The following is a 24,842-nucleotide window of genomic DNA, read 5'->3' as shown; positions in this document are numbered from 1 at the left end:
AAGTCTGCATACAGCCCGAAGCAGCGATAATCGATTTATACCGTCTTGAATCCCGCTCCGCCGGGATATGTCGTGGGGCCGCCATCAGAGGCTTGGTGAGCAATTATGCCGCACCGTCGGAGATATCAGGCATATCTCACAGGTGTTTCAGCATGGTCGGCTTCGGTCGGTGAGCCTACAAACCTACTAACGAGAACTCGCTGTAGACAGAGTCAAACACCGACCCTGACCTGAGGCCTGAGCGCTAAATTTGGCTCGTTTTAGCAACGCACACCCACCGCCGACAGGTTCAAAGATGCTACACCTCCAGGGGGAAGCAAAATCTCGCGAGAAGTTCACAATAGGACGTGTGTTTCTCACAAGCTTCTCAACTTATCTCGTCGACGTTGCTCACGCACTCAGGCGCAAAGGAAATGACAATACAGTGCTCTCAAGTCCGGTTCCCAACGCGAAACCATACGCTTCCATCATAGTGCCACGGGCGAAATCTGGAAATCTGTGCAATATTATATTCATATCGATCCCCGACCTACATGGCCTAAACTACGGAAGCAAATAAATGATGGCTGATCACCACTACACTTCGTATAGCACTATAGCGGTGTGCTCTCAATAGCCCCCAGTGAGAGTATCTCGTTCAAGACCCTCATGGGCTCGGCACGGAAAGTATCGTTGCTGATTGACAACTTGGATGGGTCACTGAAGACTAAAATTGGAACGCCTGTCGACGCCTGCCACTGCGGCCAAAACAATGATGATTTGGGCACACAGTGAGGATTTGCCGGGACGTTGGGATCGAACGTATTAATGAAATTGACTAACATCGCCAGGAATGGTTAGATGGAATGGGACAAAGGGCTGAGTACACTCACTCATTGCGCCAACAGCGAAAGGCTCAGTGGGATTGCGTGATCCAAACCATTCACCGCCGTCCGATGCATGCGAAGCGCCCAAGGACGAGGAAGTCTTTCCCTGTTTGTTTACTGCATATTATGGGGTAGTTAGCACTGCATCACTGGTTAGATGCGCGGCGTACAGTAACCCCAGGCGTTTTGAGTCTCTGAAGCTGTCTCGAGTAGAAAACGTCGCGGGCCTTGAAAGAAAATATCCCCTTGAACGGCTGCGAGTCGCTTGAATTGAGGCCTGGTGCTTTAAGCTGAGCCTGTAAGAATCGTTACACCGGTGCCACTCACGTCAAAGCGTTCGCAGTGCCTGTATCGAACGGCGAACCCTGTTTCTGAATTAGAGTCATGGTTGGAGCGATCGCGAAGTGTGATCGTGCCTGACTGGGATCATCGGGGTACACATTCGCGATTCGCTGTATTTGCTCAGCCGTCGCAGAAGGAAGGTAGCTAAGTCATTGAGCCTCCAGCCATATAGCCATACTGTTGAGGACTTACTTGGAGCTAATATAATCCAAGAACTCGGGTGTCGTTCTTGAGAATTGTGAGCCCGAAGCGTATCAGAAAGAGGACTTGTCAACGAACGTTATGTTCATGTTAGACAACGAGAACAGGCTACGGGAATGTTCCAGCCGTTAGATCGACTGTCGTAGAAAGAATATTACTTACGTTCCTTCGTCATCACAGTTACCTGTGATGAAAGGGACCTATTTCACCGTCAATGCGCCGATAACAATGATAATAGGTGAAGAAGGACCTTGACATATGCTTTGCGGCGGATGAGAGTGTATGGCTCTTCCTTGATCAGGTCCCCATCGACGCGAGGTATCCAGGCGAGGTTAAGGCTCGAGAACGAGAAGATATCCCGTGTCTCATTGATCGCAGCTGTCAATGCATTCAAGGGAACAGTGCGCAGACAAGCTAATGTGTCTCGGTGATGTGTGCACCCTACGGTATCGACAATAGCATCGTATTCCTTCTGGCCGTCGGATACCTTAGGAATCTGAAGGGGCCCGCCAGACTCCTGCACAATCACAGCCATGAACAGAGTAAGGAGCAAAGACTGAATCCCACTACTGACCATGAAGGCGGCATGAAATAATGAGTTGCCATTAGGATTGAGTAGGTGCAACGCTACTGACACCGCCCCCGCGCTTACGCCCCATCTGAGGTAAATATAATGATAAGTTACTAAATTAATGATGAGCCCAATCGCCATAAAAGTAAGGAACGTACATAGTAACTTTGTGGGGATCTCCTCCAAAATCCGAGATATACTTTTGTATCCACTCAAGCGCAAAGCGCTCTGAACGTTGAATATCAGCCACCAAAGTCCATAGGGTGAAGATAGGTAGAATACTGACGGTCGTGGAGACCCAAATTGCTTACGCCTGCCTCGAGAACCTCCCTGCCTGCCAAGAAACCAAGACCTGGCAAAAGGAAGTGAGTAGAAGGCGAGGATTATGGCAAACTATATTGACCATTGATCCGATAGTTAGGGATAACAACGATGACAGGTTGACCCAGTGCGATGGAACGCTCAACAAGGGTGCTAGCAGGTGTGTCAGTAGCATCTCCAATTTCAAACCCGCCTACAAATGATTGAGAAAGCGACAAGTTAAGCAAGATCATACGCACCTCCGTGAAAATACTACATCTATGGATAAGTGATGAATTTTCAGGCGAAGCATTCAAGAGTGCTTACCACCACGACAGGGTATCCTTTACCTAGCTGGGCGTTGGCTTGAGCCGGGCATAAGACGTTGATTGAGAGGCCTGAAATTATAGATTAGCCTCGGCATGCGGGAGAGCCGGAAGCAACGAGTCTCACAATCCTCAGAAATGGAGGAATAATTTCCGGCAAAATCAATACCAGGAAGCGGGGAGAGTGCTTGCTGGGGACAAGCGGGGCCAAATTCTGTTGCTCGATGCACGCCGCGTTTATGAAGAGGCGGGCTCGGTTTGCGAAACCTCAACTGACCAACTCTAAGGTTGGGAGGTCAAGGCACTGAAGTATCTTGGAATGGATTCTCGTACGGAGGAGCTGCGAACGGCATTCCAAGATACTGGGACACATTGCCAACAGTGAAACCTTCGAAGGTCGAGTAGTCGAGAGCGACAACCGGTGTCCGAGAACAAGAGGCCGCAGAGACGGCAAGTGCCACTACGCAGAGGACTGCCAAAAACGATGAGCAGAGCTTGAAGTTCATTTTACCCTAATATTGAGGCTTCGCTTCTCGTTATATAAGTATCCAGCGACACGAAGCCGACCATGGTGTGTACGCGTGGGCTCGCTCGGCTGCAATGGGTTGTTTGGGTGGGGACACCATTCCTTACCAAATATCATCTTGCTGTGTTCGCCGGTTTCTAAATTCCTTTGCGCGTGCACTACTCTGCTCGGCTGCACAACATGGTGATTATGTTTCATCATGCCGGTTTGTCACACCTTGAATTTCCCAGAGCCATAAGTACGGGAGATACCCCCAACTTGCGAGTCGACACGTACGTTCTACAGGCAGCCTTTTTCTAGTCGGTAGCGTGTCACTTCGGCCTCACTGAGCTGACGCAAGCTTGCAATCTTGGTTAGTCCAGTATTTTTGGCCCCATACGTGAGATGTTGCTTATACTTGCTGCGATAGGCCAGGCGTGGACTGCAAGACATGGGTATGCACGGTTACGGCGGGGCCGCTACATGGTACCTACGTGACCTACGTAGCTAATCAGCGAGCCAGTACTCCCTTATTATTCGATACTACTTATGGTAGCGGCAACGCAAGTGGAACAGGGATGACTCGTAACTAACATACCCAATGTCAAGAGGATGGATCTGATACACCGTCCTTGAGTCGCATACGTGCCACGAATTTACTTCGTGGCCATCAACATAGTGGCCAAACAGGACATACGAGAAACTCCTCGGCAGCGCTTGCAGATAAGCGGCAGCAGGAATACGAACGCGTCTATATTTGTTCGTCCAGAGCTTCGTCGACAGGCGATTGAAGATGAGAGCCGAGCAGGGGCAAGGTGATGACTGGATCGACTGGGGACGGCGATGAAGTACATTTGGATACGCAACTATCGCCACATATCGAGCGTGCGGTCGTCGGAGGTGGGGACGGGGACGGGGAGGGCGATGGCGATTGGGACAGGGACGTGTCATATCCGGCGGAAGACGACGTTGGCGAGTCAGCGCCTTGATGCAAGAGCAGAGGAACGGAGCACGGGTTTGCTTCGTTGTCTGCGGGCGAGATGATAGGGAGGGCTGATGGGGGAGTGAGTAACATAGGCGGCGAGCGAGAGCGCGACCTGGATCTAGACCGTGTCTGAGACGGTGGGGGCGTACAAGCATTAGTAGAATGAGATGCTAAGGAGGTAGATGATATGGGTGGCGGTGTGGGAGCAATGATGGTTGCATTAGAATGTGAATGGGAGTGCCGGGAAAGCTGCGAAAGGGGGGCATGCGAATGTATTATATTGGTCGGTGTCGGGGTATCAGGGCCGCCAGAAGACCAGCCTGCGGTCTCTCCTTGTCCTCCGCGCGAGTTCATCCGCGACAGCAACGGTGGATGATCCATTGAAAAGATATCTTGTGGTGGGTGATGATTTGAGCTATGTACATAACTTTGGTTTTGTTGGTATTGAGACAAGAACGACGGATGAGATCCAGAATTCGGGTATAGCACAGTGGGACGAGGTGAGCGTGTGACGGTGGTCTGATAATATACAGTAGATGGTTCAGTAAATCGAAGGCGGGGACTTGAGGGCGAGTCTGGTGATAAGGGGGGAGTATTCACTGGGGATGACCAGTTGCTCCTAAGCGGGCGAGGTGCACCGGATATCGACCGTCTGGCAAGCTCAGCCTTAGCAGACAAGGCATGGAGGTCAGGAGAGGCATTCTGCAATGGAGGTTGCTTGTCAATTCTTTGATCAGGGATTTGACGGGGCAGTCGACGTGAGCCATATCGTGGAATATAGTCCGGAGAATCATTAACATGCCACGATGGTCGTCGTTGGACAGTTTGGAGCTGGGGGGAGGTTCCCTCGGTATATGATCGAACAGATTGCACATCGTCAGACTCCGGAGCTTCGGGCTCTTCATCAATGCCAATGTCACTATTGCTCGAGGATGAGGCTGCATCACCCAGGAGTCTTTCACGAGCGATGCTTGCAGCAGTTGCTAGTTCGATACCTCTGCCCAACTGGCTCTCGAACGAGTTGTGAATGTCAGACGACGCCTCCGCAGGCGGAGGACTTGTCCATTTGCTACGCTTCGGCGCCATGTGCTCTGGCGGTGAACGCGAGGGGACATGCGTAGCACCGCGTGCTCGTGATCCCGGTTCAAAGAATTGCATAGGAGGGGAAAGCTTATCAGTCTGAACGCCCTTCGGTCGCATGGAGCTGCTTCCAACGGTGTATGGCGTCTGAGGGGGCGGGGCCCTCGGAGGCACGGGCGGTGAGATGAGATGGTCGTCTGCCCGTTCTTCACACAGTTCAGCAAGTGCAACAATCGCTCGCTCGGGCCTGGACGCCAGGATTCGGGAAGCACGCATAAACTCCCCACGAATCTAAGGAAGCGATACGGTTAATCATACGACGAAGAGCAGCTAGAACATAGCTCACTGTGTACAGCCCGTCTTTGGTCACACATCGCCCAACATTGAAGTCCGTCTCAAATGGATCCTACCCCATTGGTCAGACATAGGTAGCCCATGTTAAAATATCACACACCTCTATACATAGACGATTCCGCTCGCGGGCATCGTTGTATCTTTGATTGGACAGGTCATTCTGCCATCCCTTTGAATCTTTCTTCAGCAACCCAGAACGAATCGAGGCGACTCCCGTGTTATATGGGAAATCGCGAGAATAATAACGAAAGAAATCTATTAGCCTACAAAGGCGGTCAATGATGGGAGAGGAGCATCTAGACATCATGGACATACAAGTCAGCGACAGACTCGTTGTTGTCTGAATGCCAGCGTTGACGTAAGAGTTCGATATCGTCGAAGAACCAGATGTTATGCCCATGCAGGTGAGTATCTTCTTCGGATATCGGTCGTAGGGGAGGCATCTGCTGAAGGTTTGGAAGCACCGGAGGATTCTTGACGTGGACCAAGAAATAGATGACCAGTAAGACATAGCCATACGACGATAGCGTGCCCTTATATGGAGAGTTGATTTTCCTAACATGCAAGTGAGTTTATGCGGCAGTAATGAGTGTTTACTACACACCGTCGTTTGCTCCAAACTTTGAGGAATAACACCATCGTCCTCACGCGAGCGGGATCGATCATTGCGTAGCACATCAATAATCGTGTGTTTTCCAGAGCAAGTCGGTTCTCAAAGCCGATGTCGCATGCTATGCCAAGCGGCAGGCCCGGCGACGGGTCTAGTGAAAGTTTCACTATTGGTATCCGAGCATGCGGAAGTGATTTGACGTAAAACTTGGTTTCTGCGCGAACACAGTTGGTGCATGTATGCAAAGACTAGGTAAGGTTCGACATACCTCTTTCCAGTAGATCACCCAACATGGTAACAAGATCGGAGGCAGCTAGCCGTTCCTCAGAGTCAATCAAACAGCACAGGTCCATGTCTATTCTCGTTCAGTTACTTGATGAGGCGGATTCACAAACGATAACCACTCACCAGAATTGCGCAAACTGAACCCGTTGGCCGTGCTTCCGAACGACAGCAGACGGCTTTCAGGTTCTATGGTTCGAATGAGTCTCTCCAACAATTTGCGAACGTCTTCTTTTACTGCAAGCTCCTCCTGGGTGGGGAGAAGCTGAACCACGAAGTCGAACAGGCATTGCGACAGATCTGCGACGAAGCGTTGCCTGGAACCCGGGCGTCGTTGGGTGGGAGAACCGAGCGTGACGGGAGACCCGTCGTGGAAATGGGAGTTGGGGGAAGACATCACGGCCTGCGGATAGGGCATGGGTACGACGAGGGGCGACACTCTCCGTCGCTCGTTCTGTGGTGGGGACTGGCCTGATCACCGTCAGAATCAAGTCGAGGTGCTATTGATCTCATTATAGCAGAGCCACAATCAAGGCCAAATAGTCGGCATCTTCCGCCTTTGGCCACTGGGCGCTTACCCGTTAGACTAGGTCTTGAATTTTCGAACTTTGGATCAGCTCAATGGACGCGTTGGTTGCATACTCGTGCATCATGCATCATGCCATATGTACAGCAACGTGTGCCGAAGAACTCGACAATGGCCTTTTGGTTGCCCACTCATCATGAATCATTCCCGGCTTATTTGCGGCGTGAGTATACCCAAGGTTTTGGCGAAGACCGAAGGCGTCTCAGATCTTCGAAACAGCGAATATTTCACTCGAAGAGGCTAATGCTATCTAGACTTGAGTGAGCGTACCCAGTGCACTGTTATGTAAACCTCACACAACATTTGTGACTTAGCTCCCCAAATAGTCACAAATTTTTAATGAGCGCAACTTTTTTTACCACGCAATCTGTCTAAGATAATTTGTAAAGGAAATAAAAGTAGGTAAGTAAGTTGTAACACTGTCTCCCATTGACTTAGACGATGGCGTTCATTGTTCATTAACCCTCATTTCTAATATCCGCGCAACATTAGCGCGCACATAGTCATTTGGTAGCTCGCAACAATTCTTCTCCGCGCAATCTTTCTGAATTGAGTTGTAGAGTACCTAGGAATGTATAACATTAAAAACCGCTACAGAACGACGAAGTTGGCCAGTTCCCTCATGGTGGAGCATCACCGAGATACCTGAACTAGTAAAGGGGTATTTTCACCCTTCCAAAATTAAGATTGATCACCTATACACGGTGTATTCTGGGCCAGAGAACTTGTACGGGGATTCCTACTAGCTATCAGTGCACTAGATATTATGCTTTGAATCAACCATATGGATTCCCTTGGAATGACAATGACCGTTTAAATCTCAGGCATCTTAATGAAAACGAGGTGCAGTCTGACCGTGAGAATGCCCCTGTAGCTGTCTGGGTACCGCGGTTAGTGTATAATGTCCCACACAACCCGCACAGTCGTCTTTTCTTACTCCAAGCTCACAATGTTTCTCGTTTAAGTCTATGCTTTCAGACACTCTCAAGCAAAATGTAGAAATATTGGGCTACCAGAAAATGTTGCGCGCCAACAAAGTTTGTGACTACTTGCGCGCTAAGTCACAACTGCTGCGCGGAGATTAAAACTGCGCAATAAATGCCATAAATTTGGTAGGCTAAGTCAGCCACCCGTAACCCTAAATAACCACAAATATATCCTCCCTCTCTTGCTCGTACCTCAGCAAATGGAGTACTTCAGGCCCCAGTCTGCTTCGTCTGCCGTCAGGATCGTTGACCCATCCACCCAGAACGATCGCCACTCCAAGAACGGGCCAAAAGGTACGAATTGCCCTATCTCATTGTCTGCAAGTTATACAACGGGATGCGCGTTCAGATTCAGTTCAGCGCCAATGTAGGAATGTAATGATATACGGGTACAGTGCTCACAGTCCTTCTGGTTTCGCCGATGTTGATTCCAGCGAACAGATCTTGTAAATTTCAGGACAAGGGTTGTACATTCTATCATCCCCCGGTGAGGTGCACCGGTAAACGATCCCCCTGCCTTCGCTTACCTTTGCACAGGCCCCGGATACGTTAGTCGAACTATCTTTGTCCGAGATCCTCGATGACACGTCCCATGCAGGTCACAAGCCGAAGAAGCCCTATCTGCCTCAGTTAATGTCAATGCCCCCGTGTTTGTTCCCAAATCTTCAGCCGACACCTCGAGCCCTACTCTCGCTAGCCTGTAAGAGGGCTGCTTACTACCCCAGCCGTTCACTGAGAGCCTCACAGGACACCGTCGACCCCGCCACCCGACGCTGGCTACACATACTCTGAGAACGGAACGGCGGAAGTGGCGGATCAAATGCAAGCCACCCATATCTACGATGACAACTACGCGGCGCAATTTGATCAAGGATACTATGCTGCTCAGTCTGTATATACAAGGGCGCCGGTGTGTAATCCCCTCGCGTACATCTCCGGTAGCTTGATATCTGTGTTCTCAAGTTGGATTACCACCTGTACTCTGGCCCCCTTCCATCTTCCTTTTCGCCAGCGTCGACTGATATCCATTTTATGCCATCTTCGGCATCTATTCGAGAGACATTACAAACCCGCTCTGAATTAATACGGAGCGTCAATCCTTCAGCAACTCAACTGCCCGAAGAACTACAAGGGTATCACTCGCTTTCCCCGCTGGAGAACGTTACTGTCACCGCCGAACGGAGAAAGTTTGGCAACTGGTATTCTACGGTTTACAAGGCCATCAGCTCGACAGATGGAGGGGCCTACGCTCTGCGTCGTATTGAAAGTGTGGACCATATATACGGATACTCAGCGTGTTTTCGAGTCCTGACCTTCACACAGATTACCGAATGACCCAACAATCCGCGTTTGCTCCCATCGAAGCGTGGTCTAAGATACGGCACCCCAACATTGTTTCTGTATGTGAGGCGTTCACAACTCGCGCTTTCAATGATAACTGTATGTTGGTCGGACGGCCTGGGTTTATGGGCTGAATTTACCCGATTTGATAGCTCTAGTCGTTGCGTACACATATCATCCCAACGCACAAACCCTTTTCGACGTCCACTTGAAGCCGAAAAATAGTCACACTTCCCATCACCATCAACATCAACACTGGTACGCTCCTGGTCGTGGCACGGGCAGAGGCCCAAGCCGGAATGCCCAAAGCAACACCCTCCCGGAGCGCACGATCTGGTCCTATGTCGTGCAAATAGCATCCGCAATCAGGAAAGCGCACGAAGCGGGGCAAGCCGTCCGAACGATCGAGCCCTCGAAGATACTCGTCACTGGCCGAAATCGGTAGGTACACTTTCGTCTCGTTGTCCCCAAACTCATGTATTTCCTCCAGCCTCCGCATAGGCTCCTGCGGGCTCGTCGACGTGCTAATGCACGAAATGAATCAGGACATGGCAGTATTGCAGCAAGAGGACTTTATCAGGTTCGGGGGGCTGATCCTCGTCCTATGTTGCAGCAACGTCGCAGCATCCGCGCCAATGAACCTTCAAAAGAGTTTTGACCTTGTGGAAAGGTCATATGGTGCGGACCTGAAGAACCTAGTTGTGTTTCTACTTGGCAAAGCGAGCGTCCAGAAGGTATTTTCTTTATTGTGGCGATGGAGAGGTTTCTGACTCCGGGCTCAGCTTCGACAACTTTTCGATCTCCTCTCAAGCAGAATCGCCACCGAGATGGACGATGCCCTAGAGTATGTTGATGAGCGGTTCCACTCCGTATAATGCTTATCTTTCGTAGTGCTGTCGATCGCTTGGAGGGCGAGCTCATGAGCGAGCTGGAGAATGCCCGGTTGGTGCGTCTCATGGCTAAATTTGGCTTCATCAACGAACGTCCAGAGTAAGTCCCCCCGTAATGATTGAAACCCGTGTAATGACTGGTGGTGAGCAAGATTTGCTCGTGATGCACGATGGTCAGAAACGGGGGACCGCTACATCATCAAACTGTTCCGCGATTATGTCTTCCATCAAGTCGACGAGTATGGCAGCCCTGTGGTTAGCTTATCGCACGTCTTAACGACTTTGAACAAGGCACGTCTTTTGGGGCCACTCGTCTATTATGTCTCATCTTCTTCATGACGATTCTAGCTCGACGCTGGTACGGACGAGAAGATCATGCTGGTGGCCCGTGATGAACAGAGCTGTCTGGTTGTATCTTATAAAGAGATCAAAGCTTGCATGGAGTCTGCGTTTAGGTTAGCTATATGTTCAATATGTTCCGCAAGCGTACGGTCCTAACTTCTTCTAGCGAGCTTGCTGGTAGCCAGCAAACCAAAGCGAAGGAACTATACAGGGGAGGGGGATGAAGTTTCTGACCAAATACCCTTACGTCGTAAAAAGGCTCAATTAGAAAAAGACTAGGAAAATTGGAGAAAATGGAACACGTGTTGCGACTTAGCAGCGAGAAGAGGGCGCTCATTAGTGACAGCTGAATCCCCCGTATATGACTCCCGCTCTTCGAAAGGAGAGTGAGCTGATCACCGCTACTCTTGAAGCGCAGTTGCGATTACTAGCGCGTATATACATCATGGAGCCTTGCATGTCCATTGATCCATCCTTTTACAACGCATGCTATCCATGACGCCTATCAGTCATGTCGGACGATAGAGGGGAAAGGATTCGGGGACATTGCGACTCCCAACAACGGGCACATTATTGGAGGCCAGTCGACGAATGTAAGCGGCCACTAGCGGTCAATACTTTGATATTCGACGCCTTTCCGCAGGAGCCCTCAAATCCATTCTTCCAACCGCCGGAGAGCTAGAGATTAGCGTCCCTCAGCGATGCACACCAACCGAGCACAGACATCCTCCTGACATCGGACATGTTAGTACGAGTCTTCCCTGTCTCGGTTGCATCGCTGCTATCATGTAAGCACTATCGAATAATATGGGAATACTGGCTCGCCGATTAGCTACGACGCCCAACTGGGAAGATACGCCGGCGCACTTCGCCCGCCAACGAAACGTAGGAAGCCATCTCCTCAAGCCACCAGGGCCCCGAGGAGAGAGATGAACGCAAACGCACGTTGGCGGGTACATGCGAGCGACGACAACCGTCACAGCGGGAGCGGCGCAACCAATGCGAGATGTGCCAGGTACCCGCAAACGCGAGAAGGCGCCGTCGCCTGCGCCTTTCTACCCTCCAACTCGTCAACCTGTTGAAATAAGCCGGTGAGGTCGCGCGAGTTCCGAGTGAGCAAACAGATATATTGCGTTTGGCTGGGACTCCACAGCAAACGCATAAAGAAAATAATACATGAGCGCGACACTATATTACAGTAGTCACGTGAGTCCCCTATACCCCTGTACCGCCAAGATTGCTGAAATCCAACACAACCTAGACAATGGAGAATTAATAAAGGATATAGCGAGGAGCTGCAGTCGTTACTTGCCAGTTTCTGGGGCATAAACTTGGGAGAACTTGGTCAATTAATGTTTGGTTCCAGGGTCGCCGACACATACCGCACTCATCCAATCGGAGTGTGGTATTCCTTTCTATGTAAGCCAGCGGCATCGCTATTTGGTCCCTTGCCTACTTCTAGCTTCGACACTCTACATCCAGCGCGACAAGGCTATCCTTCATTCTGCTCCGTGAAATCCCCCGCGTAAGCATGGGTGATCTGGAGAGATTCATATACCTCCCATCGTACAAGCCGTCAAAGTTCGCCTTTTTTTCCAGATTCCACTGATGGAATGTCAACGCCTTTGAACTTCTCGGAGTGCCAGTCGATCAGCTACAGAGGGTGAGTGGCATGATTTCGATCGGTGATTTGGTCCCATTTCATTGATTTGACTCGCGCAGTACCGATCAGCTAAATAGACACTTGCCAATCTTGCGTCCTGGGAGGGATGTCTGTTGTATCTTGTCAGCACGCTCGGAACGGAGACCTTGTACGACTTCAATTAGCCACTACTACCTAGATCTGCCACAGTCATCGGAATGATACATGAAGGGCCTAAAGCCGAAACTAATAGTCGATGATTGAACTTGCGGCGTATCAACTTCGTGTCAAAATTCTGATTCATGTTAAACAGAAGATATGAAGGGGAAGTCGTTGACGACACTTGGCGTAAGGGAAGCGCTAGGACTGAACAGCGGAAATACGCATTTCGACGGTGAGTTCATAAGAGCTAAATGAGCGAGTGAGTGTATGCGTAGCAAGTACACGAAGTTGACGATGAAGAACAGCCAATAGTAAACGGTTATCACGCGGCAACCTTGATGAGCTGCATTTTTGTACATGCTCCACATCAGGCCGAGAGTAACGTCCATATGTTACGATAAAAGGGACTAAGGGAGTAAATTGGTATTCGCCATTCACCGTCTTGGCGAATTACCAAATATGGGCTGGCTCCATTCAGAGCATGAGTGGGGTAGCTACGGGAGGTATGCAAGTAGACAATGTGAGCCTCATTCCAAAAACATAGCCAAACATACTTTCGTGAGTCGGCCCGTTCGCATCCCACCCCAGTGTATATAAAGGCGGATCGCGCGTTAACTTGTCCTCTGTCTCTTTCTTTCTTCCTCCCATCTAGCTTTCTAACTTCTAGAGGTAAGTCCGCCAGAATTGTCCCATCGCCTATGCTCACCCGCCCATCTCCAGCGAGACAGAGGTGCGATGGCGCATCGCTATACAATACGCACCAGGGCCGCATATGACTCGTCGTCTGAGCTCGTGTCTCTGTCGTCGTGTCGTATGTGCTGTCCATGAGCCTGGGGTAGCTGTGTCGGATCTCTAAGCGCATCCTCTCGCGGCGAGACCAGCTACTCTGAGATCGTGGGTGAATGAAGACGGCGGCGGCGCGCTTGCTTGGGCGGTCGAACATTTGTGGCCTTGGGCGTGTTGAATACCGTGCGTGGTTGTCCGGAGATCAGTGAGGTTTATGCAGTCGAACTGCTGTAGAGGGTGTCAAGAGGGCAAACGCTTCGCACTCGCCAAGAATCTGTGTACTCTCGTCGCTGTTCCGAGGCCAGCGGGTCGGAGGCGATGTGCATGAGCCAAGATGCAGTTGCCTGAAAGGTCGCGTTTGTGATCCTCGGCGGTACGTATGTCTTGCACGTCCACGAGAAGAGACTTACTAACCGATCCGCGACAGAATACTCGCTACTGTTTTTTTTTTGTGAACTCGCCTAGGCGGCACGTAGGTTTAGTACCTCGACAAGAAAAGACTTACTAACCTCGTCGCGGACCAGACTGCCAGCTGGCGTTTGTGAAACGACCTAGGCGGAATGTGAGGTTTTCGTCTCAACGAACGAATACTAACCTCGTCGCGTGCTGAACTTATGACGGAGGCGGGAGCCGTTTTTGATAGTAAGGTAGAATATTGTGTAGACAGCGCGGCGAATCATATCATTTCTTTGTACCTGCGCGTGTGAGTGACGACACACACACACGCTATAGTCCAACGTCTAGATTTAGTGTCGTCGTTGCGCCGTACCCTGTCCCAGTTTTGTTTCATGGGCCTCATTTTCAGATGCTGACTATAGGCGAAATCGTTCGCGTCAGCAGAAATATTCCTTACAATAACAAATGAACTCTGACCTGGTGTTGAAAAGGTTACGAACGTCAATGGAATAGAATTCCAGCTCTCGAGGGGGTCCCAAGAAGCCATGGCCACGTCGTCAAATTACAGTTCACCCAAATTTCGGACATCCCAAAAGCATTGAATTGCCTCATCGTTTACAAGGATTAGCGAAGGCGGAAAGTATGGCAGCATGGAGGTGTGTCTAGTGTACACTCCATAGCTGGAAGCTCATAGTGATACATTGATCCAAGCTGTCGTACATCATCAGCTTGGCATGGGTGATGGAATGATAACCTGAATACATACCATGGGCGAGACACAGAGTGACGAGACTATTCCTGAGCGACAAAGGGATTTGCGATCTCTGCGGAGCCATCTACGGGGCTCAGCAGGGTGATAGTTGGGCCTCTGAGAACGACTAATCCTAGTGAACGTGTACGGGGCTCGGGGTCTGTAAAATTTGACGTGCCATGAGTCTACCACGACTATTCATCGTGCACGACAGCCGACCAACCCTGTAGCTCCTCTGTTACTTCATCAAGGACAAGGTTCAGTAACTGGTCGTATCCTTTCAAGATACCTGTAACTGCGACCCAAGGTAAACTTTTGGCAACGTTCATAAAGATACACACGTACCTTCGCGCCCACCAGTGAACTTGACACGAATTCTTTCATTCTGGTATTTCGCGAGGTCCAGAATTGCCTCTCTTTTCGGCTTGTCCATCGTCGGCTGTGAACCTGGTGGGCCACGACCTTTAGGTGCTCCCCCTCGTCCACCTCTAGCGAATCCGCGTCCCTAAGAGTTTAGTCCATATGAAGTGCGCCAAATTGTGGAAGAAAGCACTGACTCGTTCCATTGTTTTCTGAAGACAAAGCCGATCTTGTACTGATAGCAGGAGATGAAAGAACAAGCGCGCTAAAGCGAGGTGTGACTTGAGTAAATAATGAAAAATTGAACTTTGGACCAAATATTCATTTGTTCCGTCTGCACTACCACGATCTTGCCTCAACCATCCTTTTCTCATACCTTCGACCTTCCCTGGTGAAAATACACGACCTTTAACGAGGATCCACTGTTATCCACCCTTATCAGTATTGAAAACGACCAGCAACGTCCAACAACAATGAATGCAACCGAACTCCTAGCAAATACTATATCTCCAGGTGCGCCACTCTGCTGTTTTCGCGTCCATTGACGAGCAAACCGTCTTACTGGGACTGGTCGACGCCTTTAGATAATGCTACGCGTGAAGATGCGACTACCAAGCTCGAGAATGCACTGCGGGACAATCCTGTAAGTTTCCTTCGTCTCGTGCGCCCTCGATTGACCATTTTGCTAATACTGTTATGCCACAAAAAGCCTCAGTACATGGCGATGCTTTCCTCGGCTTTGGTGGACGAGAATGCGCCGATAATTGCACGAAATGCAGCTGGTATAGCCCTGAAGAATGCTCTAAGTGCCCGAGTGCGTGATGGCCCCTACTCTGCACATGGAACTTAATGGCTTATTCGTTACTGCGACGGTTGACAGGATGCAGCGCGACAAACCGACTATTCCAACAGATGGCTTGGTCTCAACCCAGAGGCAAAGTCAAAGGTCAAACAGGATGCTTTGATGGCGTTGGCGTCCTCAAACGCGAAGGCCGGAACGGTCTCCGCTCAAGTTGTCGCCGCTATCGCTGCCGTGGAGCTTCCGAATAACCAGTGGCCCGACTTGATTGAAATACTTCTTGGTTTCGTAAACAACGACGCAAACACCAATTTGAAAATCTCTACGCTACAGACCATCGGGTTCATCTGTGAAACGATAGTGCGTTCTTTAACCCGCCTCTGTGGTTTCTCACTTTCTGACCTGAGCTTCAGAAACCTGAGATTCTCAGTCTTCGAGCAAATGAAATCCTCACTGCAGTCATTCACGGCGCCCGTAAGGAAGAACCATCTCATGAAGTCCAGCTTGCTGCTATCCATGCTCTATTCAATTCTCTGGAGTTCGTTAGAGAGAACTTTGAGCGCGAGGTAAGAAAGTCACACCGTTGACCGAGTGCTTGCATATCAATCATGAATTTAGGGCGAACGGAACTACATCATGCAAGTCGTGTGTGAGGCCACCCAAAACTCCTCGGTTCAAGTTCAAGTTGGCGCCTTTGAGTGCCTGGTGCGAATCATGGGGCTTTACTACGATAAAATGGGCTTTTACATGGAGCAAGCATTGTTCGGTGTAAGTGTTAGACATCACCAGAAATCTTTCCATCCATGTTCACCATATTCCAGCTTACTGTCTCAGGAATGAAACACGCCGACGAACGTGTTGCGCTTCAAGCCGTTGAGTTTTGGTCTACTGTCTGCGAGGAGGAAATCGAGTTGGCCATCGAGGCCCAAGAGGTATGTGGTGTATAACAACTGGCGAATAATTCGTTCAACACTCTTGCGATTGTGAATTAAGGCTCAAGACTACGGCGAGGCGCCCGAGACCGAATCCCGGCAGTATGCCAAGGTTGCTCTTGGCGAGACGACGCCAGTCCTTCTGCAACTTCTTACGAAGCAGGAGGAGGATGCTGACGAGGATGAGTGGAACGTCTCCATGGCTGCGGGAACGTGTTTGTCTCTGATGGCTGGTGCTGTCATGGACGCCATTGTTCCGCATGTGATCCCTTTCATTGAAGCCCATATCAAATCGCAGGATTGGCACTTCCGCGAAGCGGGGGTGATGGCGTTCGGTTCTATCCTCGAAGGCCCAGATCCCATAGTCCTTACGCCTCTCGTCAACCAAGCTCTGCCTCTCCTCATTGACATGATGCTAACCGATACCAACATCCACGTCAAGGATACCACCGCATGGACTCTTGGTCGCATCTGCGATCTGCTTGTCCAGACAATCAAACCGGACGTTCACCTGAACCCACTCATCACTGCTCTAGTCAACAGTCTTCAAGATAGTCCTCGTATAGTCGCAAACTGTTGTTGGGCACTGATGAACTTGGCCGATCAACTGTCGCTATACTACGAAGAAGAAGGCGAGAACGTCACGACTGGCCCATTGTCACCTTACTTCGAAGGCGTGGTGCAGGCTTTGCTGCGTATCACTGAGACGTATGTTCCTGACCCTCCTCTGTTCGGCAAAGTAGTTGACCTACGCATCTTAGCTCTGGCAACGAATCCAATTTCAGAACTGCCGCCTATGAAGCCATTACCTCCTATGTCACCCATTCGGCACCCGATACCATATCGGTCGTGCAGAACACCGTCGTTACTATCTTGCAACGGATGGAGCATCTTCTGAGCGTCCAGGTAAACGGTTTGACGCCCATTCGCGACAATTCTTGCTAATCATCTCTCTAGAATCAAATCATCGGTGTTGATGACCGAAACAATTGGAATGAGTTGCAAAGCAATTTCTGCAGTGTCGTAATTGTAATGATTACCTTTTCTCTTCAAATAGTCTATACTGATCCCCTCCCAGAGTGTGATCCGGAAACTTGGCAATGGGATTCAACCGCTATCCGACCGTATCATGACGCTCATCCTTCAACTCATCCAAGCTGCTGGCAAGACGTCAACAGTGCTAGAAGATGCTTTCTTAGTTGTTGGCTCACTGGCGTCTGGTATGTCCTTCGACCCGCATTCTGTGCCGCGTATTGACATTCGCCTGCGTAGCCCTTGAGGCTGGCTTCGCACCATATATCCAAGCTTTCTTGCCATTCCTATACCCCGCCCTGAAAGCGCATGAAGACACGCAGCTATGTACAGTGGCTGTCGGCATCATTGGGGACATTTCTCGTGCTCTTGGGGAGCAGAGTGCGGCGTACGCTGGGCCGTTCATGCAGGTTCTGCTTGAGAACCTCCAGAGCGATATCTTGAATCGCAACGTCAAAATATCGATTCTCTCATGCTTTGGTGACATCGCTTTGGCAATCGGTCCACAGTTCGAACCGTATTTAGAGACGACGATGAGAGTATTAGCACAAGCAGGATCCGTGCAGCCGGCGCCAGTAAGTGATCTCGGAAAAAGCATTCATCAGGTGCTAATTATGTTTGCTATATAGCTCGATTACGATCTTGTGGATTATGTGAATCAACTCCGTGAGGGTATTCTGGAAGCTTACACTGGAATTGTCACTGGGTTCAAGAATACACCGAAAGGTACATGATGCCCTTCTCTCCAATAAGCGTCCTCTAACTTTCCGCCTCACTTTTCCGCAGTGTCCCTACTTTTGCCTTATATTCACAGCATTCTCGATCTCCTTCAGCGCTGTTTAGCAGACGAAGAGCGTACCGAATCGCTAGCCAAGTTGTGCTATGGGTTGCTTGGGGATATCGCTGATTGCTTCCCCAATGGGGAGATCAAGCAGCTCTTGCTGACGGAGTGGATTGCAATTGAAATGCGTAGCAGACAGCGTGTGTCAGGTGAGACGAAGAAGACAATGCGGTGGGCAAGAGAGGTATGATAGCTTGCGTTCTATTTTCCTCGATCACTCGCTAACTAGGTTTTGCATATGCAGATGATTAAGCGAGCTACAGCGTAGACACATTTTGGTTCTCTGGCGTATCCACTTCAAACTTCGGCTAGTTATCCTTTCTTTTTTGATGTTTCGAAACGATGACTTGTGGCGCACTTTCCTTTTATCCTTCACATGACACCCTTCCGCCACCCCTTTCTCGTCCATATCCTGTCCTCCTGTCCATATCGCTTGTTTCTCTACAGCCGTGCATGCATCTATCGCAAGACTACATTCTCACTCATCTTTACTGGTATCATTTGATTTCGATCCCAACACATCGGCTCTGGCTTTACGCATTGATTTCGCTTCTCAAGGAGGCACCTGGCATATCTTCTTTATCATGCATGTGTATGTAGCAGATAGAAATACAATATCTTTTTTTCTCGAGTTTCAACCAAGTTTTGTTTGGCTACTCTCGCCATCCGAGACTCTTCTGATGCAACTTTATCTGAGGCAAATGTGTGCCAGTGGACACTTGGAGATCGACCGGCCGGCAAACAAAGAGCCACCGAACCCGGGGTTGACTAATATAGAGTTCCCCGCCGCATACATAATTCCTCCGCTTAGCCACCCTTTTCATCGCTACTCATTCCATGTCGTCCTCCAAGCTGCCAGTTCTCCCTCTCGTTCACCCCCTTGTTCTTCTCCCTGCCTCGAGAATCTCCCTGCCAGTCCCCACAAAAGTCGGAGAAGCTCTTCTCTCGCTCATTGACAACTCGGACTCTTTGCCAATCGTCGCGGCCGTCCCAACCTCAAGCACAAACCAACTAGCCGAATGGGCCACGGCGGCTAGGGTATTGAGGCTGGTGAAACCCCCCGCGAGAAATCCAAGACAGCCATATCTTGTTAGTCTGCATGGCTTAACGAGAGTTCAACTCAAGGCCCCTCTGCCGATATTGGATGCGAGCAGCGTTCTGCTGGCTCACGACATCACTTACCCTCCAACAGAGAACCTACCGACGCGGGAGGTTGTCGACAAGTTTAAGACCGCCGCGCTGCGGTTGCTCGACCGACTTGCCAGAGACTCCGTTCAACAGGCGCGGAAGGATGGATATCACAAGATTGCAGGAATGCTAGAGGATATTACGGACGCCAGGGCTGCTTGGATGGCAGATGTCCTCGCCGGGACTGTTGGAGGGGAATATGAAGATCGACTCGGTAAGCTTCAATCCTGTCTTGTAATGTTCCAGACCATCAGAGACTCGGGACGCTGCGTGGGTCAAGCTTGCGCTAGACGAGAGCTAGCTCTTCAATCTGACAAAGTTGCTGAGCTAGCCTTGTACTTCCTTCGCTGAGAGCCATCTCGTCCCCCTGCTTTTGTCGGAGTCTACGGAACCCCTTGCGGAGCCTAGCTAATCTGTCATTTTAGCCATCCTTTCCACCCCAGACGCTACGGACCGGCTCCAGCTCGCCACTACTATATTCATTAAGCTCGCTTCCATATCTGAAGTGACGAAGAGGATATCAAATGCTGTTGACGAATCACTGTCAAAGCAACAGAAGGAATTTTTCTTGCGCCAGCAACTGGCTGCCATCCAGCGAGAGCTCCAAGCTTTACAACGTTCCAATGGCGACAAATCTCCCACTAGTACACCTCGCTCAGGGGCTAGCGAAGGCACGACCTCAGAGTTGGACGATGATGAACAACATGACGCGGATGACATGGCTGATTTAAAGCGTAAAATTGAAGCTATGGCTCCTGGGTCTGAAGAAAGAAAGATGGGTGTTCGTGAGTGGCGGCGACTCAAGCGGATTCCCCAAGGCAGTGTGGAGAACGGCGTGATCCGCAACTACGTCTGTATTCTGATCAATTTGGACCTTCATCGTGTTGCTGACTTTGCCGTTCTTAGCTCGAATGGCTAACGTCTGTGCCATGGCCGAACTCGACTCCATCAGGCGATATCCCCGATACCCCGTCTGCCACGAGTCAGAAGAACTTCCTCTCTAACGCCCGCGCTCAGCTGGATGCCGACCACTATGGCCTTGAGAAGATCAAGAGACGTCTAATTGAATACCTTGCCGTTGTTCGCTTGCGTGAAGCAGCGGGGAAAAGGGAGGAAGAACACCAGCACCAGCGCCAAGAGGGCGCGAAGCTACAAGCAGAAGTGGCGAAATCCGAAAGCTCTAGTCCGGAGAAATCACTTGTCAAATCCACACTCAACGCAGATTCGGGCCCTCGTCCGATGCCCCCGAACGAACGAGGGAAGAAAGCTGTTCGAGGTCCGATTCTTCTGTGCGTCAATCTGCGTCGAATGATTGCGAAGAAAGGTACTGACATAGCTCATTGTTTCAGGTTCGTCGGTCCGCCAGGCACGGGCAAAACATCGCTGGGCCTTTCTATCGCGCGTGCGCTGAATCGACCCTTCCAACGCATCTCGCTGGGCGGCGTCCGAGACGAAGCGGAGATTCGCGGCCACCGTAGGTAAGTTACGTCCTAGAATATCTGTCGGCGCCGTCACATTGTACCTGCCGCAATTGCCGGATTCTTGTGCTGAAAACTACAATAGGACGTATGTCGCCAGTGGGCCTGGTCTTATCGTGCAGGCGCTGAGGAGAGCTGGTCGAGCAGATGGTGTGATATTACTGTAGGCAGCCTCTTTTATCACATCTTTGCTCTTGAACTTTTCTTGCCGTAGGGATGAGATTGACAAAGTCGGCCAAAGTAACTTCCACGGAGATCCTGGTGCCGCTTTGTTGGAAGTCCTCGACCCTGAGCAGAATCATTCTTTCAACGTACGTTCATCATCGCGTCACGAAGTGTTCCCCGCTCACTCACACATCCCCTGGTTCCAGGATCATTATGTCAATGTTCCTATCGATCTCAGTCAAATCTTGTTTATCTGTACGGCGAATACTTTGGAGACGATTTCGGCCCCACTGCTGGATAGATGCGAAGTTATACAGTTGTCTGGTTAGTTTCTCCCGTGTTCGCCGCTTCCTATCACTAACAATGTTACTACGTGTAGGCTATACTCACGATGAAAAACTTCACATTGCTCGTCGTTATCTTCTTCCCAAGCAGCTGAAGGCCAACGGCTTGACCAACGCCGAAGTGGAGATAACTGAGCCCGCACTTCTCAGAATAGCTACCGGCTATACTCGGGAGGCTGGCGTTAGAACACTTGAGCGGGCGATTGGGGCTGTTATTCGATGGAAAGCTGTGGAGTGGGCGGAGTGGGCAGAAGATAATGATGTCTCAAACGGCATCAGCTCCCCCAGCGATACTAAGGCTACTTCACAAGCATTGATCAAGGCCGATGTCAAGCAGGGTGAGTATAAGCGCCTAGTGGAAGAAAATGAACTGGAGAAAATACTTGGCATCGCACGATGGGATGGCGATGAACGCGATAGGGAAGAGAGACGCGGTGTTGTATACGGTCTTGTAGTCATGGGTCAGGGAGAAGGCGGTATTCTTCCCGTAGAAACAATCATCGTTCCAGGACAAGGTGGACTGAAACTCACCGGTAGCTTGGGAGATGTGAGTTTCATCTCGGTGTTATCGCGTATGCTTGTATTGAATTTGCATCATTCTAGGTCATCAAAGAGAGCGGAGAACTGGCGTTGAGCTGGGTCAAGAAGCACGCGTACGACCTGTGCATCACTAACGAACGATCTCAAGACCCACTCAAGCTGCCCGAGCCCATCGATATACATCTGCACCTCCCGGCTGGCGCAACTAAGAAGGATGGTCCTAGTGCCGGTGTTGCAATGGCATGTCCTGTATATTTCTCCTGTTGATCGGTCTGTTGAATTTGATCCTAGACGTGCGCCTTCGTTTCGCTGCTCACCGGTGCTTGTGTGCCTGCCCACATCGCTATGACCGGCGAGGTCAGTTAACGTTACTGTCCCTCCGTCTTCCTCTCTAATCCTCTGTTAGATAACACTGCGTGGCCGTGTCACCCCCGTTGGTGGTATTAAGGAGAAAGTAAGCTTTCGGTGACGACTATCTGAGGGTGTTACTGACCACATATTATAGGTCCTTGGTGCTCATCGTGCACAGATAACCAAGGTGATCCTGCCCTACGCGAATCGCAAGGATGTCGAGCATGATGTGGCTCTTGAAATTCGAAACGAAATGGAATTCGTGTTTGTTCGTACTGTTCGCGAAGCACTTGATGCCGCATTTGGAAAGGGAGCCCTACCCTGGCGAAGAGATGCCCTCTTGTTGGAGAGTAGGTTGTAATTTTCGATATAGTTGTACCTTGCTATTATTTTGTAGTCAGTCTTTCTTGTCACTGGATGTTCTTGTTGTACTGATTCATGAATGCAATTTGCCTACAAGGGGAGGCCAGAATATTCGGTTGATAACATACCGCGGAAACTCCGGTGCGGAGGTGCCAGCTCATTGAACGATGATCGATCGTGATCAGGCTACCCCGAGCTGGTAAATTTGACTCACTCTTACTCCCGGCCACGACCAACAGTGCGCCCATTTAAAACCACTCATCAACGCCGTTCCAGAATCATCGCAAAGATGTCCTTGAAAAACGGAACAGCGGCATCCAACGACTCGGCCTTTCGTTTCCGTACGTCTGGTATAAAGTCCTAGAAAGCCTGATCATTTATACACCACTCATACAACCAGCGATCCCCCCTGAACAATCAGACGATATGGGCAAACCTCTTGTACCAGACTTCTCTGACGACGAGAAGGTCAAGCAATACATCCATGATCGTCGGGTTATCGGGGTACATATCGTTGCTTGCTCTCCCCCTGACTCATACCGAACTGACCGCGCACAGTATGACCCCCTCCTCGCTCCTTCTTTCCTACTGCACAAATTACCAACCTCTCCGGAGTCGTTACGCACAACGGCCCTAGCTCGCTACCGTGCATCCCAGATCATCCAGGGTCAATCGTCGGACTTGCTTGTGATCGTCGGCCCATGCTCGATCCACTCACCAGCGCAGGCTCTCCACTATGCTAGATTACTCAAAACACAATTGGATGCAGGTAGATACCCTCCTTTTCGTCGGCCGTTGAACTCTACACTAAGCGTGCACTTTTGTAGGACGCTTCCCCCGCCTCCTGATCCTCATGCGCACTTATTTCGAAAAGCCACGGACAACAATTGGGTGGAAAGGGCTCATCAATGACCCGAATATCGATGGCTCTTTCGCTATAAACGACGGTCTCCAAACCGCAAGGAAGCTTCTCCACGACATCACTTCGATGGGTATCCCCGTTGCCAGCGAGCTCTTGGATACCATTAGCCCCCAGTACATCTCTGATTGTCAGTGTAACCATCCTTATCAATTGGTTTCTTCTTAAACATTACAGTGCTGTCTTGGGGTGCTATCGGAGCACGCACTACTGAGTCTCAGCTACATCGCGAGCTTGCTTCAGGGGTGTCTTTCCCTATTGGATTCAAAAATGGTACAGACGGAAGGTGAGAAATACCGAGAGTCTTTGATTTCATGACCTGACTCTTCCTCCCCCTCAGCGTTTCCACCGCAATTGATGCCATGTCATCGTCCTCGCACCCGCATGCCTTTATGGGGGTTACGACCACTGGTCTGGCTTCTATCGTCAAAACCAGAGGCAACGATGATGTCCATATCATCCTGAGAGGTGGTTCAAGCGGTTCGTCTATTGTTTCCTACCTGTATACACCACCGCCGCTCACCTTCACGATGAAGGCCCTAACTTCTCATCGGAACACATCCAAGATGCGTTCGAAAAAATCCAGAAATCTGGGACACGCAAGTTCCCAAGTATCATGGTCGATTGCTCCCGTGTGCAGCTTTCCTACGATCTCACCGTACTTCTGACTCATATATTATGTCCAGATGGCAATTCGCAAAAGAACCATCTGAATCAACCAAAAGTAATCTCCTCGCTGTGCAAGACCTTGACTTCTCCTTCGAGTCCAGAAGCATCGCCATCTCTGCCGCATCACGTTCGACATATCACCGGCGTGATGATCGAATCAAACATAAGGGAAGGGAAGCAATCTATCCCCTCTTCTTACTCGGCAACCAGGGATTCTTTAGTGAACGGCACGAAGATCATCACTAGCCTAGAGGAATTAGAGACGCAGAAGGATGATGGCGAGGTGAAGCTGAAGTATGGCGTAAGTATTACAGATGCTTGTGTCGATTGGGACATGACAATGACAATGCTGGATGAACTAAACGAGGTGATTTCTCCCTTATCCTCCGTATTTCTTTTGATGCTGATGGATCTATCGAATAGGCTGTAGAAAGGCGACATCAGTTGCTCAGCGCAAGCGCTTGAATATGTACATACGAGTGTTAGCAGTTCGTTTTGCTGTGATATATTGTATTAGTTGTTTACCAATCAAAACGTAGACCTGCTGTAATGCTGTA

General features: G+C 50.2%; 6 protein-coding genes across 6 annotated transcripts; 3 read left to right on the top strand and 3 right to left on the bottom strand.

The window, feature by feature from the left end:
• Positions 1-593: 593 nt before the first annotated feature.
• Positions 594-3,112, bottom strand: PC9H_011357 (uncharacterized protein; the record flags this gene model as incomplete). The annotated part of the gene is made up of 13 exons (XM_036780842.1): positions 594-817; positions 873-983; positions 1,037-1,143; positions 1,194-1,352; positions 1,476-1,517; positions 1,572-1,609; positions 1,660-1,926; positions 1,984-2,068; positions 2,139-2,208; positions 2,267-2,332; positions 2,384-2,494; positions 2,665-2,888; positions 2,940-3,112. 13 exons carry the CDS (start codon positions 3,110-3,112, stop codon positions 594-596), a joined length of 1,677 nt encoding a protein of 558 aa, XP_036626697.1.
• A 750-nt stretch (positions 3,113-3,862) lies between these two features.
• Positions 3,863-6,840, bottom strand: PC9H_011356 (uncharacterized protein; the record flags this gene model as incomplete). Its single annotated transcript, XM_036780841.1, has 7 exons — positions 3,863-5,467; positions 5,523-5,582; positions 5,631-5,793; positions 5,846-6,085; positions 6,135-6,354; positions 6,409-6,495; positions 6,549-6,840. 7 exons carry the CDS (start codon positions 6,838-6,840, stop codon positions 3,863-3,865), a joined length of 2,667 nt encoding a protein of 888 aa, XP_036626696.1.
• Positions 6,841-8,194: 1,354 nt separating this feature from the next.
• Positions 8,195-10,791, top strand: PAN3 (PAB-dependent poly(A)-specific ribonuclease subunit 3; the record flags this gene model as incomplete). The annotated part of the gene is made up of 15 exons (XM_036780840.1): positions 8,195-8,288; positions 8,344-8,383; positions 8,436-8,481; positions 8,532-8,542; positions 8,593-8,694; positions 8,742-8,904; positions 8,937-9,261; positions 9,318-9,434; positions 9,488-9,776; positions 9,826-10,069; positions 10,118-10,179; positions 10,227-10,325; positions 10,378-10,537; positions 10,574-10,680; positions 10,734-10,791. The coding sequence occupies 15 exons, from the start codon at positions 8,195-8,197 to the stop codon at positions 10,789-10,791; spliced, it is 1,917 nt and encodes a 638-aa protein (XP_036626695.1).
• A 3,554-nt stretch (positions 10,792-14,345) lies between these two features.
• On the bottom strand, positions 14,346-14,737 carry LSM7 (Sm-like protein lsm7; the record flags this gene model as incomplete). Its single annotated transcript, XM_036780839.1, has 3 exons — positions 14,346-14,464; positions 14,528-14,599; positions 14,650-14,737. The coding sequence occupies 3 exons, from the start codon at positions 14,735-14,737 to the stop codon at positions 14,346-14,348; spliced, it is 279 nt and encodes a 92-aa protein (XP_036626694.1).
• Positions 14,738-15,137: 400 nt separating this feature from the next.
• On the top strand, positions 15,138-18,536 carry KAP95 (karyopherin beta; the record flags this gene model as incomplete). The annotated part of the gene is made up of 15 exons (XM_036780838.1): positions 15,138-15,177; positions 15,249-15,307; positions 15,374-15,478; positions 15,545-15,823; positions 15,877-16,029; positions 16,082-16,231; positions 16,285-16,395; positions 16,457-17,103; positions 17,157-17,301; positions 17,353-17,424; positions 17,474-17,615; positions 17,668-18,002; positions 18,057-18,153; positions 18,214-18,452; positions 18,513-18,536. 15 exons carry the CDS (start codon positions 15,138-15,140, stop codon positions 18,534-18,536), a joined length of 2,598 nt encoding a protein of 865 aa, XP_036626693.1.
• A 569-nt stretch (positions 18,537-19,105) lies between these two features.
• On the top strand, positions 19,106-24,750 carry PC9H_011352 (uncharacterized protein; the record flags this gene model as incomplete). Its single annotated transcript, XM_036780837.1, has 21 exons — positions 19,106-19,670; positions 19,882-20,306; positions 20,363-20,745; positions 20,806-20,934; positions 21,020-21,097; positions 21,149-21,245; positions 21,306-21,423; positions 21,479-21,990; positions 22,047-22,223; positions 22,275-22,340; positions 22,390-22,437; positions 22,489-22,684; positions 22,937-23,038; positions 23,098-23,201; positions 23,256-23,466; positions 23,525-23,746; positions 23,794-23,902; positions 23,957-24,096; positions 24,153-24,248; positions 24,303-24,652; positions 24,709-24,750. 21 exons carry the CDS (start codon positions 19,106-19,108, stop codon positions 24,748-24,750), a joined length of 4,170 nt encoding a protein of 1,389 aa, XP_036626692.1.
• Positions 24,751-24,842: the final 92 nt, after the last annotated feature.

This window comes from Pleurotus ostreatus (genome assembly GCF_014466165.1).
Source record: "Pleurotus ostreatus strain PC9 chromosome Unknown scaffold_9, whole genome shotgun sequence".
In the NCBI taxonomy this organism is placed as follows: Eukaryota; Fungi; Basidiomycota; class Agaricomycetes; order Agaricales; family Pleurotaceae; genus Pleurotus; species Pleurotus ostreatus.
This window is presented reverse-complemented; position numbering and strand designations above follow the sequence as displayed.